We start from the raw sequence: 22,253 nt of genomic DNA, 5'->3' as shown, positions 1-22,253 counted from the left end.
ACGTTATTAACCGGTTAACTAGTTGAGGCATATATCCCTGTCGCCTTGTGTCTCCCAACATTTCAGGTACTTACAACAACCAGTACATGGTCCTGGACCTGAAGAAGGTGACCATCAATAGGAGCCTGGACAAAGACACTCTCTATATTGTGGAGCAAATCCCTACATACGTAGAGTATTCCGATCAAACCAACGTCCTAAGAAAAGGTACCTGCTCTTCCTATTCCGTCAGGACTCTGCCAATATCTGGGTGCTGCTTTCATTTACGTTGTTGAGATACCCTGAGGGGGGGAGGGGAAAGTCAAGTAGCGATGGAAAACTCACAATGCCATGCTCCAAGGATCAGAGGTGCTGGCTGTGGTCACCAAGGGTATATCCCAGGCAGGTAAAACTCAGGGCATCAAGTCTTGGCTTCTCTAAGTCTCAGGTAATGACTCAAACTCTCCAAACCTTTCTCTCTTCAAATGTAAATTTGGGCAATCCTGATGCAGACCCACCTGTTTACTATCAAAATGCCAGAACTCTAATGCCAGAAGTTACTGTTTTGGTAACTTCTGGCATCTGGTAGAAAGATATGATTCGAACAGAACTAATTTGGTAGGAAAAAGAGCTGCCCCCAAATCTGACAAAACGGGCATCAACTATCTTCTTACTGCCTGTGTCCCCTCCTAAAGACATTACTTACCACGCTAGTCATTTTCCCCCCTCAATGACAAATCTCATGATGGTAACTTAAAAGAGCTTACTGGGAGTCACTTCCCAGCCTGTTTTCTGGACCACTGGTGAAGGAGAGCCTTGTGTCCCACACATATGGAGGAGGAAACCCATCCTCATCACAGTGGGGAGGGAGAAGAGGCACAGGGATAACCCAGGTCAGGGTACGACCCTCAAAGACCACACAGCACACGCACCCAGCGGAGTACTTCCTCCATCTAGGCCCAATGTCCGGATAACCCACTTAGCGACAGATGAATCTGTGAGTACTTCGTCCGTGCAGCTGGGACCCATGACACATGTGACCTCTTGGTGGCATCGCCTGTTAGGGAGCAAGGCTTGAGAATGTGGGGTAGGGAACTTCATAACTAGATCACAACACAGGTTAAGATCAATATCTTCATTATGAGGGGTTCCCCATGAGGACGTATGATCATACCATAAGCATACTGCATAGCTGTACCAACAGCTGCAAAGTGAAAAAACTTGTTTATTTAGCCACTAAGCCTTGGTGAAAATACAAACAAGTGGAGCAACTCCTAATTCTTAAAACTGGAACCGATTCTCTAAGTGATGGGCTTCATCAAGATGTTCTCATTGAAGTCCCTCGTGCCCTTTGACCTCATCCATCTGCCATACTCCTCCCTGGCTCCATCCTTCCACCCTCTTCCTGCTAGCCCCTCCCTCAATTCTACTGGTATAGAAAGCACACAGACAGAAACCTACTGTCTTTCTGAGTCTGGCTCACTTCCCTTCATATGATCATCTTTCAGATGCACCCTTCCCTGAAGATGAAATACTTTGTGGTCGAATAAACTCTACCAAGTATAAATGTCACATTTTCTTGTTTGTTGCTGAACAGTGGACTAGTTCTATTGGTTAGCTACTATAAATAGTTCTACAGTAAACACAGATGCCCAGGGGTCAGTGCGATATGCTGATTTAAGATGTGAATTCCCAGGAGCTGTATAGCTCTATAGCTCGAGCACATCAATGCAGTTTGTTGAGAAACCTCCACACTGATTCCCATAGTAGCTAGAGGTTCCCTTAGTTTAACTGATGGTTCTGTAGGCAATAACCTAGTCTGGTGTAATCCAAGATGTTCCTAGAATTGTTTTATATGTCTGGTGCTTAGTGGCTTAAGGTACAGTTTTGGATGATCATGGGTCCTGGGAAATGTGTTCAGTACACGAGAGACCACCGGCACCCCATGTCCACTCATGGTCACCCCTTCCCTTCTACACATGAAATGGGGCTAAGCGCCTAAGACCCAATTATTCATCCATGAACCCAGCTAGAGCTTGTGTTTCCTGATGTCAGTGCGGTGCCTTCCATCAGTGTGATGAGCATCTGCAGGGCATCCTACTCAGATGATGGACCTCAGGCAGCTTCCAGAACACTGCATCATCCTTCACTTTTTTTGGTCCCTAGAGAGCAATGCCATGCCACTCTCTGGGTTCTAAGATTATACTAACAAGTTGAAGTGAAAACCAAAGGCTTTTTCTTCCCTCTGGAAGTTTAGAAGGACCACTGTGGCCTGCAGGTTTATTTTCTATTGTAATTACACATGTATGTAATTTTCAAATATAGCAGCACTAAAAAACTTTCTTTTGTTCCCCTTCTCTTCCCATCTCCCTCTGTCCAATCCCACCTTTCTCTTCCATTCTACATCAGGATATTGGGCTTCCTATAATATCCCTTTCCACAAAAGAATCTACAACTGGAGTGGCTACCCGCTGCTGGTTCACAAGCTGGGTTTGGACTACTCTTATGACTTAGCTCCTCGTGCCAAAATCTTCAGGCGCGACCAAGGGAACGTGACGGACATGGCTTCCATGAAATATATCATGCGATACAACAGTACGTAGCACATTTCTCGAGTCATTCTGCAAAACCCCTTCTTTTCCCTGTGAAAGAAGAATTATGTAAGTTTATCATCTCTGTACTAGAGGGAATTATAAGAAATTATCAGAATCAATATCGGATACTATTAATGCTGTACACATATGGCTCAACAAATAGAACAGTTGCTTCCTTTATAAAGTCTCAAATTTCTGAAAGGCTGGCAGGATGACTCAGCAAACTAAGGCACTTGTTGTCAAGCCTACTGACCTGAGTTTGATCCTCTAGACCCACACAGTGAAAGGAGAGAACTGACATCCACAGCTTTTCTTCTGACCTCCACGAGCACACCATGGTATGCTTATGTGCACACACCCTTGTTAGCACAGATACAGACACAAAAACTCAATTCTTCACCAACCCGACTCTACCTCCTGAGTGTTGGAACTGTGGATGTATAGAACTACACCTGGCTCTACAGATTCTATTTTTACCTGACCCTTCACACCCGACTCCTCCTAAAAAGAAAAAACAAGAACACAAACAAACATGTAAGATACAGAAAAAATCCACATAGGGTCATTTCCTTAGCATCGCCCGGCCTCCTGCCAGCACACCTCCCAAGTACAAAGGCAGCTAAGAATACCCATAAATGCCTCCTTTTGGTGAAGACTTTCCAAACCTAGTTTGTATTTCATCTGTGGAAAATGGTGATACAGCTCTCTTTCTCTCTCTGTCTCTCTCTGTCTCTCTCTGTCTCTCTCTCTCTCTGTCTCCCCTCCCTTGCCCCCTCTTTGGGGTTAGCCCCAGGACAGGGGATTTGCACTTCCTAGTGCAATCCTAGAGCAATGTCTGTATCTGGAAGCAGGCTGGGCTGGGGAGGCCGGTGGGATATACCCTTTAATGACCCAGGTATGAAAAGATCCAAAATCTATATCTAAATCTATATCTCAGAGTAGCCCACATCTCTTCTTCCTCACCACTGTGATCACCTCCTAGATTACAAGGAGGACCCCTACAGCAAGGGGGACCCCTGCAGTACCATCTGCTGTCGTGAGGACCTGAATGGAGCCAGTCCAAGTCCTGGAGGATGCTATGACACCAAGGTAACAGACACTCTGCTGCTTTCCAATATACTCCTAACAAGGAGTTGGGCCAGAGGCAAGATGTTTTTGTGGCGTAAGGGCCAGTGTGTCCAACCACATATTAAATCCAGGAAGCAGCTTTGTATATAACTACACCTGGCTCTACAGATTTTTGGTAGATTCTCAGCATTCATATGCTGGCTAACAACCATCTGAACTCCAGTTCTGGGATATCCACTACCCTCTTCAGGCTTCCACTGGTACTGCAGGCATGTGGTACACATATATACTCTCATAGACAAAATACTCATTACATAAAATAAATAAGCCATCCTATGCCCTTGAGAAGGGGGATGAAGATTACATAGTTAAATTTTAGATGGTCTTTTCAAATGTTTTCCTCTCTTTTTCCAGGTGGCAGACATCTTCCTTGCATCTCAGTATAAAGCCTATGCCATTAGTGGTCCCACGGTACAAGATGGACTCCCGCCTTTTAACTGGAATCAGTTCAATGAAACGCTACATCGGGGGATGCCAGAAGTCTTTGATTTTAATTTTGTTACCATGAAACCAATTTTGTCATAGGACAAAAAGTGAGACATAGAGAAGCCAACAGAAAACTGTGAATAGGACACCAAAGGCACTCTCAACTATATTTTCCCATCTGTACTCTTAATAAAAAATATTAAATTCCCATCTGTGGTCCCACGTTTAGCCTTGCTGGGAATGCAGCTTGGGCGGGTGAAATGGCAAATGCCAATTCACCACTCGGGGTGGAAGAACGCAGCCTTGGATGGGGCCTCAGCCCAAGTGAGACACGACATAGGCTGGGGCTACAGCTCCTTGACTTCTGAGGAGCCCAAGGCCAGGGGCTCCTAAACTGGACATCCATATGCCACTAGAAGTCACGGAGTTGGGGCCCGTGGGCGCTGGGGAATGAATGGGGGACTCTAGCTCAGCATCAGTGAGTCAGGGAGCTGAAGGGGCCTTCAGGCAGACTTGGACAGCAAGGCACTATAAATGAAGTCTCTCTCCTTGCTGCCCACGCGGGTCTTGATGAGGCAGTCCTTGGTTTCAAATTGTTTATTGACTGTTCATCGTGGAGAATGGGCCCATACCACTTCCTCGGGGTGGACCAGAGATTAGATACCCTTTGCAGGAAGGAATGTCTGGGAAGGGAAGCTAACTGGCTAAAGCCCAGGGCCCATCCAGCTACCTCATTAGCATGGAGAACTCTGTTCTGATCTACAAGCCCATTGTGGTCACGTGTTCCAGGCCAGGTCACGTGTTCCAGGCCGGGCAGTCCGCAGAACCCACGCAACCTTACCAAGTTTCCTGGCATGATCCACTGCCCTACACACATCCATTTTCCATAGAGTTTTGTTTAACAACAAACATTTCCCGAAGGGTAGAAAGCTACAGAATAAACATGTGTGAAACAAATACACAAAAGGATACAGAAACCCTGTCTCAGTTCACTATTCTCCTTTTAGGCCTGCAAACATCAATCACAGTTCATAATAGAACCAAGTTCAAGTGGAGCTGGAGGCAGGATGAGGGCCTGTTAGAGACACCTGCGTTTCCCAAGGTCTTTTGCCTTCCCCTGCTGCTAACAGGGGCAGGGATCCCTCCTGGGTGTAAATGGACAGCAGGCTGGACACGCCCTTCTCTCTCACTAGCTGAAAATACCCTATCTAACCAGGTAGCAATTCTCTCCCAAAGCCAGGGCACAGCATCAGGTGGAGGCCACTGGACAGGGAGCAAGGGGTTTTCGTGACAGAAGTGGGAATTTTTAAAGAAACACATGGACTGAAAACTCTTGGAATGAGTCAGGGTACTCAGAATGTTAAAAACCCAGTCATTTATTTCAAAGTATAAAGTTCAGGCTGGACAAACCCCACTACAGTCGACACTTACACGGACACCATTCTACTGTACATTTAGGAAAGAAAATTAAAACCTTCAAAACCTAATAAAAAATAGGGCAACCAACCTGCTACTGCCCAGTTAGCATTAGACCTTAGGAGGGTCTTACAGCATCTTATTTACATTTCCAACTGCAACAAACAGAAATTAGGATTCGAGTTTCCTACAGGGACTGATTTTTACATTTACATTTGAAATGGTTGATAAAATCCTCAAGCTAGGATCCCCCAGAAGGTATTTGATTGCTTTGTTCCCTTATTTACAAAAGAGAAAAAGGGAGAGAAAACACATTTAAATATTTAAATGATAGGTAAGTACTCAGCTACATAGAAAACACAAAACAAAAGCTCAAACACAGAGTCTTTCTGCAGACTGGAGCAGTGACTTCAGCTCCTCCCTCTCCGCTGGCTCAAGAGGAAGAGTTTTACAAATTAGTCTCCTGCTCCAACAAACCCTTCATAATTATTCTAATCTCGATGTGTCCCTTAAATATTTTTTTAAAGCCATTTGCCCTGAAATGATTAAGGAAGACAGAATCACACATGATTACACAGTTATTGTCTATAGCACAAGGACATGTGTAGTTCCAGGAGAACCAACCAGGCCACCCCATCACTCGTAAGTGGGAAAAGTTGACCATATGAGGATACTGAAATGGCCTGAGGAGTCGGGAGAACACTTGGAAGGCTTTCTCTGTCGTACCTATGGTGTGAAATCATAGCATGTCAAGAGAGGAAGCCACACAGAGCATTGTAAATCACAGACAGTACTGGGAGACACATGGGGAGTGGCATCCCTGCCATGTCACACTGACACTAAGCGGCAACTGGGAGGATATTTAAAGCGGTTGGAGCAAGCCACCAGAACACCTGTCCAACACTGGAATGGAGCTCTGAAGAGATGCCCCACACTTGCAAAAGTATCCTTTATCTGGCATGGGTGAGGTCAGGGAAGAACACCTCTCTTTGAGGCAAATGCTATCCCAACAAGCATTTCCAAGGAAGAAAGCTCGGTTCCGTTCATAAAGTCATACTGCATCACACAGTGCAGAAAGCACTCTGCAGACGTAGAAGGATGGACTGGAGCAGAGCCTGGAGCCAGGGACAGAGCCACTGTGTAAAGTGAACTGTTACAACAAGCTGCTTCTGTATGCCATTAGCCAGAACATAAAGAGGCTTACTCACACTTAAAACAGGGTGAAAAGTACTCAGACAAAGTGCAAAGGAGAGAGTGACAGACAGCTGTCACTGCTAGTTACTTGAGAAGCATCTGACACTTCAGCTAGAGATTCCAGAAGTTTCTAGGATTCCCACTAAGGCAACACTTACCAGTATTGTCAGGCTAGAAATGTAGCAAACTTGAATCTCCCAAAATGGGACAATGGAACTTCTTTATAATACTTTGAGAAGAGATCCCAGGGAGGAAACCTCCCTCCCCCACAGACAGCCAAATAAAAAGCCAATACCCTCAGCACCCACATTTTGCCTCTGGCACATTCCAGGAAGCCAGCAAAGCTGCTGCCAAGGCTCGCATCCTGCTGGGTTACCTGAGGAGACAGACCACAAGTGCATTTCCTCTTCACAACTAGTTTCTGTCTATACCTTCTTTCCAATCTGGAATAAACAGGTTTCCATAATTATTTTCTGCAGTAAATCTACATCTAGAGCCACTATTTGGGATTTTTTTTTCTTTGACAAAAAAAAAAAAAAAAAAACAAAAAAAAACAAAAAAACACCCAAGTAAAAGCCAAAACAATAAAATAATATGAATTCCACTAGGCTTTCTTCACATGATTATATTAACACTAGGAAAACTTTTTTAAAAAGAACTAGTAAATGTAAAATAATTACTGAATATAAACAAACATATTCATCCAGAGAAACTTTCATTAGCTAGTGAGCAGACCCACCAGTGAAAACCATTTTGAATATGCACTTTCTACTATAGACAGGAATGATGTTGAACAGAAGGCCAACACTGTACCCACGCGGCAGAAACACGCTCCGTACAGAGAGGCGCTCACATACAGTTAGAAAATCATTTCTTCCTTTCCAAATCCTTGTTGCCATGACCCTGGCAACAGTTTCCCATGATCAGGACCGCTTAGCGATCCTAGCTTCACGACTGCTCCCCAAGCTTAACTTGTGGGAAAGTGGTTCTCACGTGGTCTCCTCGTTCTCAGAGTGGATGGTTAGGGGCATTTACACTTTGGCAACTGCAGGCTTCCTTCACGCTGAAGATGACAGACCACCACCTGGTGGAAGTCATCAAAGATAATTTCTTTATAACTCAACGATTCCTTCTGCAAGCCAAGCCAACATAGAGGCAAATGCACACAGGGAACGGAGCTCCTGCTTTTAATGCCAGGACAAGTGAACGGCTGATGCAGCATGCAAAGGTAGAAATAGGACTTAAAATGCCTTAAGGGAAGACAGCTCACCAGTGCCTTCAGACTCGAGTCCTCACTCATCCTTAAATGCTTGGCCTTCCCCTCAGCTCTCAAAGGTACCTGCCTGATTCCCTGCAACTGCTATGCCTTGGAAATGCAAGGCAGAGCCTGAGTCTACTAATATTTTGAAGGACTGAGAACTAGTAAAGCAAGCAGATCTACCTGCAGTGTGGAATGACCCAAAGGATAGCTTTTAGGTTCTACCCAAAGCTGACGAAATCAGAGTCCACTTGGCACCACCAAAACAGTTCAGACTAAAGCAGGAACGACCTCCTGAGAATCAAGAGGAAACTGAGCTTTGCCCTGGTCTTCCATGAAGTTTGACATGTACTGCCTTTGAAAGGACACTATCCCATGAGTGCTGAGATGAGCCAGAACTTCCCTCAGATTCTCTAGCAATGTAACATGGTTATTGAACAGGGTTAAAGAAAATTGCTCTCAAACAATATGGCCTATTTTATGCAAAGTTAAAAGATGGGCAAAAATAAAAATATGTTCTTGAAACATAACAGTAAGTCACAACTTTGGAGCTGAACGTAGAGATGTCACAGAGGAGAACACACGTTCACAGCTTGCTTCTAAAATGCTTAAGGGGTATGGGATTTTTGGTGGCAATGAAGAGCCAATAGAAGCTGAAAGAGCAATTCACGACAATGGACATGTGGTCTGTGGATTCTGTAGTTAAGGCACAAACACAAAAGGAGAAGCCAGATTAGGAACTTGGGGTGATGCCACTGTTCACCTCGTCAGCACCTCAGAAGAAATCAAAGAATACACAGAAGGAATATTTCCTCTGCTCCAACTCATCTACTTTAAGTTAAATACTTTTCTTTCTCTCCTTCCTTCCTTCCTTCCTTCCTTCCTTCCTTCCTTCCTTCCTTCCTTCCTTCCTTCCTTCCGGTCTTATTTAGATTCTTTGATCTTCTAGCCTCCTCTCAAGGCAGAATCACACCAGCTCTGCACCTCAGATTCGGTCAGCAATACACTTCCTACTGGAAGAGAGGTAACTTTGAGAGGAAAACAGGAGATTACACTGTGATACACACACAACTAGAAATTTAAAAATTTAAAGAAAGGAAGAAAACACACAAACACCCATACATATTCCCCAGCCTCAAAACCAAAAAGCAAGGAATAAATATACATTTCAAAACCCCGAAGTCTGAATTGTTCAGGGGAAGACTTGCTTTATGGGCTGAATTTATTTTGCTTCCGGTTATAAACAAACGTAGTGTATACAGTCACCTGTCCGGGAGATCTTGCACAAGGTGGATTTTTACAATGAATTTCATGCACAAGATTAAAAACAAGCCCGAGATGTGAAACCTCCGGAAGTGGGAGCTGGAGGACCCCAGGTCTAACTGTTCTGGGGGGAAGAGATCACGTCCGTGGACTGGGGGTCACAGAAAGGCCCAAAGCGGCCATAAATGTCCTTGGCGCGCACTGCAAAGTAGTACTTGCTGCCAGACACAAACTGCGTGAGAGTGCAAGCCATGGGCAAGGGCAGGGCTTTGACTTCCCCGATCTTCTTCCACTGTGAGGGTACAGTGGCACTGGGCTCCTCGTGGTAAGCATAGAGATGGTAGCTGTCAACAGCAGCACAGCTTCGGTCCACTTCCAGGACGCTCCACGACAGAACAATGCCATTCTGACTCTGAACTCGCGCTAACTTCAAGTGTGGTTTCTGAGGCAGAGAAGTGCTGGCAGCTTCCGGGGGCAGACGCTGGGGCTGTGGGGCTTCTGGTAAGGGCGCTGGATGCAGAGGGCGTGGGGGCTCCTAACGGAAGAAGAGATGGATTGGTTTCTAGCAATTACAGAACAATTTCAGAAGATACCTTAGTGAACACACAGCCATAAGCACTGGGGAGTGTGGGCTCACAGACAGCACACACAGCCTTGGGCTGGCCACTCAACCTCTGAATGTCAGCCGCCACACAGGCAGGAGAGCCTAGAAAGTCCTTCAGCATCAGCCTTAAGAGTAGCCTGTGAGGACAAGGATGTCAGCACACTGGGGACACGGTGAACGGCCACGGAGAACTCTCGGCCCTCCGACCTCACCTCTCTGAGGGCGGCACTTGTTCTCATACATCCTATGTATGTTCGCTTATGTGCTAAAGTACTCCTAAAACCAGTGATAATCCTCTCACAGGACAATATGACTGTTTAAGGCTACATTTAGAGGGAAATACTTTATTTTCTGTCCTTTTGTAACAAAATCCATTCCAAATATCAGTGCATCATTTAAGATAAACTAATGACAACACAGCAGTTAGATTTTAAGAAACACAAAGTCATAATGTGAGGGATTTACACCTGAGTTTGAGGCACTATCTGTCACCTCAGAAGCCTGGGCCATCACCCTGTCTGTAAGAGTGAGCAGCAGTGCACAATGGGTCCTGTTTCCCAAAGTTAAGATCGAGTTGTCTAAAAATGACCCTCTACTAGAGGGAAGAAGAGCTTTCCCCTTCCTCTGATAATATTTAAAAAGGAAGTGGTAATCAGGCAGTGGGGACTAAGGCCTTTCATCCCGGCAGTTGGGAGGCAGAGGCAGGTGGGGCTCTATGAGTTCCAGAGTCAATGTCAGCCTGGTCTACAGAGTGAGTTCCAGGATAGCCAAGGCTCCAGAGAGAAACCCTGTTGAAAGAAAAGGAGGGATGGAGAGAGGGCGGAGGGAGGAAAGGAAGTCAGCTGAAATAGCCTAGCAGCTTAGTGACTGAGGATGTCCAAAAGGCAAGCACTGATATTTACATTGTGCACTTGTGGGGGCCTGTGATGTACCGTGAGCTGAGGCCCTGCTGATCCTAGGGTCAGTCCATTGTTTACAACGTACGTGGTTGTCTGAGGCACTCGAACTGTAACACCTGCAAAAGAAGATTGAGGCAAATATGAAAATTCTACTATAAATTTGTGTTTGGCCATTATAAACAGTAAAATCATTTTTTTTAAAAAAAATAATTTCAAGACAAGCAATTCCAATTGAAAAGTCTACGTGAGATAAAGAACTCAAAAACCCAAGCTTCTCACAGACACTAACTCAGTGGCACTGCAGGCTGTACTCAGCAACGGGAAGGAAACAAGAAGTAGGGAGACATGACAATGACACCTGAGAACAGCACAGACAGAGCTCCTCTTGAGGACGACTAGAAATCAAACCCTACACCGATGGCCCTGCCCTCCAAGGGTGGACAGCATCTAGACCGGCTGGAGCCACAGGCTCCAGGATCGGCAGGCTGAAGCTCCTCCCAAAGCAGTCTGTCCTTGGGGCAGAGCTTAGCAGTGACGAGCACACACTGCTCATGTGCAGCACCCGTATCAGCCAGCTCACGAGGCCTGCAACGCCTGCTCCAAGGGATCTGGAGCTGGACATCCTTTTCTGGCCTGTGCAGACGGACACACACACATAAATTAGTAAATCTTTTTTCTAAAAGCCACCAGTCCTATGCTAGTGGGGGCTCCCACTTTCTCTCTTTATACTGAGAAGCATCTGAGGACACTCCATGCCCAGGGAGACTGCAGTGACAAAGTAGACACTGTAGAGCCGTGCCATCCACTGTCCCAATCACACTGGTCAGGCATTCCGTATGCGACCCACACTAAGTGCCAGGACTGCTCTAGAACTCATTCATGACCCAATCACACAGCAGCCTAGAGAAAATCCTTACAAACTTGAGAAACTTAGACCAGACTATAATCCAAAGACGCCATTTGGTTTAATTTCCCTTAGAATTTAAGAATAATGGAATTATAGGTTTTTTTAGACAGCTAGATTTGTGTACTTATTTTATAGATAGATATGCACAGCTATACATTAGTTTACATTAGGTATACATTTAGCATTCTATGTTTATATGCATGTGAGATGAGCATACATAAGTGACTCCTACACTGATGTCAATAAAGAGAGGACGGCAGAGGGACAGAAAGACAGATAGACAGACAGAAGAGTAATAAAGTTGCACTTCCTAATGTGGCAAAGGTCACTTGTGTTTCACTTTTATTATACTCCTTTAAATTTTATATATCTTGTTTTTATATGCTATACTCTGTGACTAAGCCATGTATTATAAGATATTAATATACATATGCTTATTTTATATAGACTGGGCATAATTACTATTTAAATCAACTGATTTCCCTGTAATATTTGAGATGATCTTTACCATAACTTCCCTTTTCTGGGTTAAGCCACAACTCATCATTCTAACTTCAATTTGCCTATGTAGTAATCATTAAGTGCACACTTTTAAACCATTTTAAATCATTAAGTGCACATAGAGGAGGCAGGGGCAAGCAGCTGTCTGTGAGTTTGAAGCCAGCCTGGTCCACACCACAAACTCCTATACAGCCAGGGGTATATAGTAATCTATAAAACATCAAACACAGTTAAATGAAAGATGACATAAAGACTACAAATTCTATAGTATATATGTCAAATATCTTTCTTTAAATCATAAGAAAGGCTGGATGTAGTGCTGTAACCCCTTTAATCTTAGCACTTGGGAGACAGGCAGGTGGATCTCTGTGAGTTCCAGGCTAGCCAATGATCTATGGTATCAGTAATTTTAAATGTACTACATTGTTACTAATTATGCCATGCAAGTGTGCTGTTCCATATGTTCTTTAATATGACAATCTTATGTCAATATACAGCAGTACATATACTTCAAAGCCATATATAAGAAAAGAGCCTCTTACTAGTTTGAGGATTGACCTGACGAACGGCAGGAGCCTGCATAACAGTCCCTCGTAGGGGAGCCTGAGTGGTTGGTGCTGGGAGAGTTGTATAAACCACTTGGTGGTTTGCAGGAGCTCTTGGTACAGGGAGTCTTGTGGTCACCTGAGTTACTGGACGATGTGTTACATTCACGGTGGTTGGAGCTAAAGGAAGCAAACAAAAGATACCAAGAATGTAGCCAATTCTATGTAAGACGACATCATGAAGCAATAATTACCGGTACACAGAACCTAACCACAGGGGAAAAGGGCTGTCAGAAGCACGTGTGAATCGCACATCTCGAGCCCTCCTCCAGTTCTGAAGGTCATGTGCGTTTTCCCTGCACCGGGTTTCTGTCTAGCTGCACTAACTATGGCAAGGAAAGAGGGAGATCAGGCCTACAAATAAGGGACAAGCTCCTACGCGTGTGTATGTGTCTCCCACACATGTGATCTGTATGAGGGACTGTTGTTTCCAGGGCACAGCTCTGCTCTTGACCATGTCACCATCTGCATTGTGGCTGGCTGATGAGGTCATCTTTATCCCTCGTGCAGGAGCCTCCCCAGCACAACTCTCATCCCATGGGCTACCTGAGCAGGGTCTTCCCAGACTTAACTGTCACCTTTGGTGGCTGTGGTCTCTGTTCACTGAACTCAAAGCACACATGCATTTTCCAGAAACCTTCCTGGGTGGTGCAGCTGTAGAAGCATGTAATAGCTCAGAAGCACAACCTTGGCAGTGTTTATTAAACGCACAGCTCTAACACACAGGCACTGTACGTGGTGCTCTAGCAGATGCTAACACTGTACATGATGAAGTTGGAAAAAGATGTCTTTTGGGGAAATATGACATGAAATTACTCTCTTCCCCCTCCCACATGCGTTCCTCTCTGAGGGTACCAGTATCCAAGCAAAGCCTTATTGGAAGCTACATTTTATAATCTTGACATAAAAATTTTAATTTGTTTTTTACATTTTATTTATTTTTTGTGTGCATGTGTGATGATTAGGCAACAATTAGGGTGAGATGGTTCTCTTCTTCCACTCTGTGGGCGCTAAGGAGTGAAGTCAAGCTGTCAGGCTTGGCAGCAGGTGGCTTGACCTTGATCCTGGTTTGCACACACTCCCCACCCCAGCACTGAGAATGGACTCATTCGCTTACATTTGTTCTCCTTGGTGCTCTCAGTACTTGGAATGTAGGTCGTGTCTAACCTAACAGGAGTGCTGTGTTCTACTTCAAGTTGGCAAATGCAGAATTCTAGTAAGGCAGTAACTCACTATTAGTAAGGTTCACATATGCAATCCCAATAGTGAGTTTGAAGCCACCATGACTACAAATGAGTTTAGGAACATTCTGGGCTAGAATGAGACCCTCACTTACAGAGAAAGTGAAAGAGTTGAAGAGATGGCTCCGCTGTCAAAGGCTAAGCTCACAACCGAAAATAGAGCAAAACAAATAAAAGTAGAAGACAATAATAATGTGTATCAAGAAACTAAAAATGTCAAAGTCACTTCACTCGTCCCTTCTTTATTGAATTCTCTATGTTGTTACCATGGCAATACCTGAGCAGAGGTGAACTTGGCATTGACTGATGATGGCTTACTCTGATTCATTCCACCATGCACACACAAAACTCAAAAGTGGCACCATGGCAAAACTTAACAAGTGTGCTTCTTGTTTGTCAGTAACTGATTCTTTCTGTGGCCTCCTTCCCTTGAACTTGAACCATAGTAAAAGCCACTATGGTGCTTGTCCCTACAGTCCTGAGGTCACTGCAGCAGTGTGCACAGTACAGCCTGACTGTAGGAGGCATCTGCTAAAGGCCTGCTAGGTGACTGATGTGGATAATGGAAACTGTTTCAAGTTCTTCATATACATGGCTAAACTGGCACAAGTATAACCTCCCAGTTGTTACCTCATAAAAGGAACCATAAAGGAAATAAGATTAAGAATCTTTAAGGCTTTTTGAAATGCAGACACAGTCTGGCCTAAAGATGAGGTGATAATGCTTCAAAATTTTAGCAACTATTGGCTTTTGCTAGTGTTTGGTTCACTGATGTGGTAAATGAAATCACTGGCAAAAGAGGCCATCTCCTACCTACCTGTCAGCGCTTCCTACTTTACAGTGAGTTGACATTTGATGCCAAGTACATTTAAAACACAGCTTCCAAGAAGGATCTTTAGTGAGACATTCCCGAGAATTTAGTATGTCCAAAGCCTTTCAGTGGACATTCAACTACAGTTTATATCTTGCTTACTAATTTCCGTACTCAGAATGGGAAGCAAGAACCCTCCAGCACCTGATAACAACTGCCGATGTATCTCCTTGCATAATGACACTGCCTTTTAAACTATACAGTGCCTGTCACTTTAACTTTGGATAAGGCAGAGACACAGAACTGCTAAGCATTAAATGCAATGTAGCTATTTAGATAAAAAAATGGCATTTGAATATAAAGACCAAAATAAAACTTCTATGCAGAACACAGTCACATAGCACATGGTGTTTAAGTGACAGGATGTGCACATCTGAGAGGCAAATAATCCACCAGGCACTATACTAACCTGCACGCACTTACTGTACCAAGAACAATCTCAAGGATTAACAAATGACTTGGTGAGCCATTAGAAAATAAATTAGCCACAAATTCTTCTGGCATTGTAACTTTCATGGCTGAAATGTCATTTAGCTCACTCAGGAGGATGTGCTTCTGTAAGCACGTGGAGTGATAATAACCTGACCTACAAGAAGCCAGGATAACATCTGAAGAGTTCAGGTGACACAGGCTATGTAGTGAGACTACCCAATCTTACGGTTTGACATCTGAAGAGTTCAGGTGACACAGGCTATGTAGCAAGACTACCCAATCTTACCGTCTGACATCTGAAGAGTTCAGGTGACACAGGCTATGTAGTGAGACTACCCAATCTTACCGTCTGACATCTGAAGAGTTCAGGTGACACACGCTATATAGCAAGACTATCCAATCTTACTGTATTTTTTTAAATGAAGCAGGTGAAATATTAGCATAGGCTTCCTGACTGTGCTGATTTGACCAGGTTTGGACACCATAGATTCATATGTTTGAATGTTTGGTGCATAGGGCATATCACTAGTGGGAGGTATGGCCATGTTGGAGTAGGTGTGGCCTTGTTGGAGGAAGTATGCTACTGTGGAGACAGGCTTTTAGGTGTTATATATAAGCTCAAGCTATGCCTAGTACGGTAGTGTCCTGGCTGCCTTTGGATCAAGTGTAGAAGCTAGCTCCAATTAGATGTTTGCCTTTGTAAGAGTGGCCTTGGTCATGGTGTCTGATTACAACAATAAAACTCTAAAACACTGATATTATGGTAGGTTGGTTAAACCAGCTTGAGCCTCAGACCCTGCCTCAGGAATAGATTCCTTAGCATGCTTAAGGCCCTAGGTTCAATCTCCAACTTAAAAATCAAAATGTGACCAGTCCTGGAATGTCTTGTTTCTATTCAGAACAGTTATTATAACCAGCCTTTCTGGAGAGCTAAATTAGTTCTGCTCTTCAGAGTAGCTAATGACAATGACCCAGATACAGTCTCCTTTATAATCATTCTCTACCCGTGTTGCTCCTTAGGGCAGAGCTAGGTCACACTACACATTCAAATCACAAACTTTATCTTGAGTGTTATAAGAATTACTCTTAATATTTGGCTGATTCTTCCCCCTGCTTCCATAGCCAGTGTTCTACAAATGGATTACTGACGTTCCTGCTTGGTTACTAGGCAAATTTACCTGTAGGCAGAACGTGGATAGTTGCCTGAGATGGTCCACTTGTGGGCACCCCTGATGGCTGAAGAGGTGGTGCTGGCAGAATGGGCTGCAACGGTCGAGACATGGGCTGAGAAGTGCTCACAGTAGACGCAGAAGGAGGACTTATCTTCTTGGGCTCTGTTAATTAAAATGTAAGACACATGAGTGATGGCAGAAGACACAAGGTGACCCAGGCCTGATTTCCCTGACACTGACTCATCTGCTTGCTACCTGCACGTCACATTGTCCTCTTTAGAAACAATGCTTTTCTGTTCTCATTATGTGTAATTTTGCTGATTTGAAAACCCAGTCAGGAGCTATTTAAAAAATAGTGGTTCTTAACAGATTCCAGTTCACACTTTTATAGAAATACAGTCCCAATGGGGATGACATTAGCCAAAACACCCAACAGCAGGGAAACAGAACCTGAAGAGACCACGTCTAGTAGATAGACATGGCCCCAGTGGAGGGATAGGCCACCCACCCATCTAAAAATTAACCTAGAATTGTACCAGTCTAAAGGAAATTCAGTCACAAAAATGGAGCAGAGGCTGAAGGAAAGGCCATCCAGAGACAGTCCTACTGTGCAATCCATTTCATATACAGATACCAAACCCCAACACTATTGCTGGTGCCAAGATGTGCTTGCAGACAGGAGCCTGGTATGGCTGTCCTCTGAGAGGCTCTGCCAGCACGTGACCAAGACAGATGCAGATACTCACCCTTGGCTACCACTGGACTGAGCCAAAGGACCCCATGGAAGAGTTGGGGAAGGGCTGAAGGACTGCCACCCCATAGAAAGAACAACAGTATTAACCGGACCCCTCAGAGCTCCCAGGGACTAAACCATTAACCAAAGAGTATATACATGGGCCAGTTCATGGCTCCTGACACATATGTAGCAGAGGACTGCTTTATCTGGCAATAGTGGGAGGGGAAGCACTTGGTCCTATGGAGTTTCGATGCCCCAGAAAAGGGGAAGGCTACAGGGGTGAGGGAGGAGTGGGTGGGTGGGGGAGCACCCTCTTAAGAGGCAAAGGGGAGGGACTTGGGGTGAAGGATTCATGGAGGGGAGACCAGGAAGGGGGATAACATTTGAAATATAAATAAATAAAATGATTAATAAAGGGGGGTGTAGATATATCAATGTTACCACCAGAAAGTTTCATCAACTACTAGGAGGGGAAACATTCATGAAGCATGTCTTGAAAGAATCACTGTTCGGGTACCTTGTGTAGTTCCACTCTCTTCATCGTCCATCGTGAGATCAATGACACCACTTGAGTCATTGCTAGAAGCTTTTCCACTCTGAAAAATAAAACTTGTTTGATTCTGCAATGGAGCTGAAGCTACTAAGGAAATGTGTTAACAGTAAGGGCAAAGGAGCGAATGGCCTCATTCAAGCTAAGTCCCAACTCCCTTCATCTCAACAGTGTGGCAGGTCAACACCTCAACACACTGCTGAGCACACTGGAGTTAGCCCTCCCAGGGCCAGCACTTGCTGCAAGCCCAGCCAGAACAGACTCTCCCACAGGTTATCCTCTGACATGCATGTGCATGCTGTGGCACGTGAGCACACATATGTGTAAGTACCCACACAAAGTAGACAAGCTATAGTGACTGTCATTAGTATAAGAAACATCATTTTCAAATATTTTCCACTGAAATTGTAATAGTTTTAGAAATAAAGCTGTTACACAGAACAACCAAAGTGCCTAGATCCTCTTAAGTGCTACGTGGTTAAATACAAACACCCACTCTCTGACAATGAAAATCCTGGTGATCTTATTCTTAAACTATCAGTTATGGATATGACTTAGTAGGGTGGCATTTTTATGTCATTAGGTGATGTCCAATTTGACCAAAGTCAGCACACTGTCCAAAATCATTAGTAAGACAATTAGAATTAAAGACAAAAACAAAACAAGGAGTAGCAGAAGGCTGAACGGCACTGACCGCAGAGCCAGCGTCTGCAGCCGGATTCCAACTCAGAAGCTATGAGAATTAATCTCTATAGTGCAGACAGGTAAATCATTACAAAGATATACAAAATGTGTACACAAATGTATATACAAAATGCCTAATAGAACATGTGGAATATGACAATGCTTAACAAGTGATAACCATAATCTGTTTTGACATACCATTCTGAGATTGAATCTAAACAATTGGCACCCTCATCTGTAGAGGTCAAGTCATTTTGTGAAACTACAGAAAGAGGCTGCACCAGGAATACACAGGGGAAGAGGACCTGCTACAGCACTGGACTGGCTGAGACTGGTCCAGGACCCACCCGATGCAGAACTGATGGAGAACTGTCCTCTGAGCACCACAGGGTTCTGTGGCACTTACACACAAATAGGTAAGTGTAATAGCAACAATGAGAATAATAAATAATTAAGATAAGAATTCCCAGACTTTAGAAAATCCAGATAGTGATTCTAAATATTGTAAAACTCTTCTACAATAATTTCATAGAAAATTACAGATTTACAAACGCCACAAATTGCTTTAATTCAAAATTAGGTTTCTAGTCCTCAAGAAATGCAAAGTTATTTACTTACTATCTTATTTACAAGGTACAGTTTTCAAAATGCTACTAAATTTTGAAACAACAGATCACAGATATTACTTAATATGGAAGGAAAAAACTATATACTACACTATACACTTTACTAAAGTGGAATTTAACTTTGGACAAAAAAAGGGGGGGGCTGGTGAGATGGCTCAGCGGGTAAGAGCACCCGACTGCTCTTCCAAAGGTCCTGAGTTCAAATCCCAGCAACCACATGATGGCTCACAACCACCCGTAACAAGATCTGATGCCCCCTTCTGGAGTGTCTGAAGTCAGCTACAGCGCACATAAATAAATAAATAAATAAATAAATAAATAAATAAATAAATAAGTAAGTAAGTAAGTAAGTAAGTAAGTAAGTAAGTAAGTAAGTAAGTGTTATGAGTGGTTCCTGCCGTGGAGGCCACCAGAACCGCACAGACTGCTACCATTCCTCTCAGCCCCTCCCCTAACTGCACGGGAAGACTGTACTGCTGAAGGTACCACACACTCTGGTGGAAAGGCATGGAGAACACTTTTAATATTATGTTAAAAGTCATTTGGCTGTGCACAAGGCAGTTATAGGACGCAGATGATCTCAGTGAAAAGGATGTTTGACCAAAAGAATTTTTCCAAGCAAGGAATGGAGAATGAAACAAAAGAAGAGAAGTAAGAGAGGGAGGGGGAGGAGGAGAGGGGGAGGAGGAGGAGAAGGAGGAGGAGGAGGAGGAGGAGGAGGGGAGGAGAGGGGGAGGAGGAGGAGAGGAGGAGGAGGAGGAGGAGGAGGAGGAGGAGGAGGAGGAGGAGGAGGAGGAGGAGGAGGAGGAGGAGGGATGGGTATCAAGTGGAGTTCAACATCCCTGACTGAGGGACGGTGGACAGTGTAGTGGCTCAGCAGACAAAGACTCTGCCGCTTTGAGTCAAGGCCTGAGCTCGAGCCCCAGAGAACTGATGTGTAGGTACCCCTAATCTCAGCGTGTGCACTGCTGCACTCCTAACAAATGAATGTAATGCAGCTTGTCAAGTGAGGTCGGGGTTGTTGAGTACATGAAGAACTAACAACCTTCCTCCAAAAAACTGGTGAAAACATCGACAATCCCGACAGTATTACCGACGTCAAGCAGAAAGAACACTAAGAAGGCGCTTCTGTGGAGACCACAGTGACACTCTGTAGAGCAGCAAAAAGTCACTGCTACACTCAGCAGGACATGCACATGCTGCTGATTGTACCTAAACCCTCTCAACTCAAAATTCCACCTTCGACAAAGCCTTCCCTGCATAAAGAAGGAAAATGAACAGAGGACTCTGCTCAGTGAGTTGGAGACTAGCCTGGGCTATAAAAGGGAACACTGAGCCCTGTAGTTAATGATGGAAGGAAAACCATACCATGGTGCTGAGGCAAAGGGAACATCTTACCTGTGATGTGCTATCGGCTGCCTTCTTATTAACAGAAGAATCTACTGTTTTGTTTGTCTGGTTTTCTGCAACATAAACAAAATACAAAAAGTTTAACACATGTATAATTTGTAAAAGGCCAAGCTGCTTTACACACGTAATTTATGTATTCTTCTCCAATGGTTTTTCTGTCAGCATGTTATAGATGGTTTCTCTCACAGATCACTGGTTTAGAAGGCTGATTCACATTATAAGTTTTTCTTTCCCTTTTAAAAAGTTATTTATTGTACGTATGAGTACACTGTAGCTGACATCAGACACACCAGAAGAGGGCATCAGATCCCATCACAGACGGTTGTGAACCACCATGTGGCTGCTGGGAATTAAACTCGGGACCTCTCGAAAAGCAGTCAGTGATCTTAACCGCTGAGCCATCTTTCTAGCCTCCACAATATAAAATTTCAAGCTTCATATAACTCTCATTACAGAGCAACTTAAACTATCCTAAGGAATACCTGAGAAATATAATTTGACATTTGTACAACAACGAGAATGTTCAATATGAGTAAATGGTAAAGCAAAACGCCATTCTTTCGTATTGTAAGTCTTTGAGGAAAATCTTATATAAAAAATGTTCACAATAGATTCAGTGCAGAAAGTCATAGCAAGGATGAGAAATATATACATGTATTAGTTTCAGCTCTCTGTGTGCTATGCAGATGCATATGCTTGTTCATGGCTACGTATGGAGGCCAGAGTGACATCAGGTGCCCTTCTCAATCACCTTCCACCTTATTTTGGGAGGCTGTCTTTCACTGAACCTGGAGACCACTGCTTCTGCAAGACTGGTTAGCCAGTGCCATGAATTCACCTGTGTGAGGCCTCCACTGGGTTTAGATTCCTGCCACCAAGCCTGACCCTTGTCTAAGTGTTGGTACTTTGAGGTGAGGTCATCTACATGCACAGATTACTTTCCTATATTCGTTTTCATTTGACTTGTGTCAGGCTTCCACGGGAAGACTATATAGACCTGAAAACTACTTCCAGAACAGCATGAAGAGCAAGTTTGTTCATATCAAATTTCTAATGGACAGATGAGGAACTTAAGAGTCTATAACATACCTTTTACATCCACTGAAGAAAATTTGCTTTCACTCTGAGAATAATTAACTGCATTATCAGAAGTGTTCTCATATTAAAAACATCTATCCTCTTTCTGGAAATAATTTCTTGGTCAAATATGGGATTCCTGTTATTTTCAAACTCTCAGATAATATGAAGAGTAGAACATAAATACCTAAAAACTGAAGGCTGGAGAGATGGCTCAGCCATTAAGAGCACTGATTGCTTTTCCAAAGGTCCTGAGTTCAAATCCCAGCAACCACATGGTGGCTCACAACCATCCATAATGAGATCTGATGCCCTCTTCTGGAGTGTCTGAGGGCAGCTACAGTGTACTTACGTATCATAAAAAACTGATAAAGCTGTCTATATCACACATATAATTCTACATTTAACTGACCGACTAAGATAAAGGCCCACAGTGAACCCCAGGGCAGGAACTAAAAACACCAAGGCTTCATGATGTTTTCTCCAACCTTGCTTCAATTTTATTTTTGAAGAAGTAATATATTAATATAAACTTACATTTTATAAAATATTTAAAATTGGCAGGGTGCAGTGGTGCACACCTCTAAACCCAGCACTCGAGGGCAGCAGCAGGCAGAGTTCCGTGGACAGAGGCCTATCTGATCTACATAGTAAGTTCTAGGCCTGCCAGAAAAGGCTGT

General features: G+C 43.9%; 2 protein-coding genes across 8 annotated transcripts in view; one reads left to right on the top strand and one right to left on the bottom strand.

Annotated features, from left to right (window-relative positions):
- The window catches only part of Plbd1 (phospholipase B domain containing 1), a 51,069-nt gene extending 46,732 nt beyond the window's left edge, over nt 1–4,337 (top strand). Inside the window, exons 8-11 of the mRNA XM_021191483.1 lie at nt 67–207; nt 2,389–2,574; nt 3,556–3,662; nt 4,056–4,337. Coding sequence (XP_021047142.1) covers nt 67–207; nt 2,389–2,574; nt 3,556–3,662; nt 4,056–4,226 — 605 coding nt within the window. The 3' untranslated portion in view covers nt 4,227–4,337. The remainder of the gene's footprint in view (nt 1–66; nt 208–2,388; nt 2,575–3,555; nt 3,663–4,055) is intronic.
- Nucleotides 4,338–5,140: 803 nt separating this feature from the next.
- Atf7ip (activating transcription factor 7 interacting protein) overlaps nt 5,141–22,253 on the bottom strand; it is an 89,577-nt gene continuing 72,464 nt past the window's right edge. For all 7 annotated transcript variants that reach the window (XM_029534341.1, XM_029534337.1, XM_029534330.1 and 4 more), the window contains 6 exons: nt 20,485–20,549; nt 17,744–17,822; nt 16,497–16,652; nt 12,712–12,894; nt 10,765–10,877; nt 5,141–9,793 (listed from right to left, as the gene is read on the bottom strand). In XM_029534341.1, coding sequence (XP_029390201.1) covers nt 9,374–9,793; nt 10,765–10,877; nt 12,712–12,894; nt 16,497–16,652; nt 17,744–17,822; nt 20,485–20,549 — 1,016 coding nt within the window. In that variant the 3' untranslated portion in view covers nt 5,141–9,373. The remainder of the gene's footprint in view (nt 9,794–10,764; nt 10,878–12,711; nt 12,895–16,496; nt 16,653–17,743; nt 17,823–20,484; nt 20,550–22,253) is intronic.

This window comes from Mus pahari, chromosome 2 (genome assembly GCF_900095145.1).
Source record: "Mus pahari chromosome 2, PAHARI_EIJ_v1.1, whole genome shotgun sequence".
Classification (NCBI taxonomy): domain Eukaryota; kingdom Metazoa; phylum Chordata; class Mammalia; order Rodentia; family Muridae; genus Mus; species Mus pahari.
The sequence above is the reverse complement of the archived record's forward strand: the minus strand, read 5'-3'. Positions and strand labels throughout refer to the sequence as shown.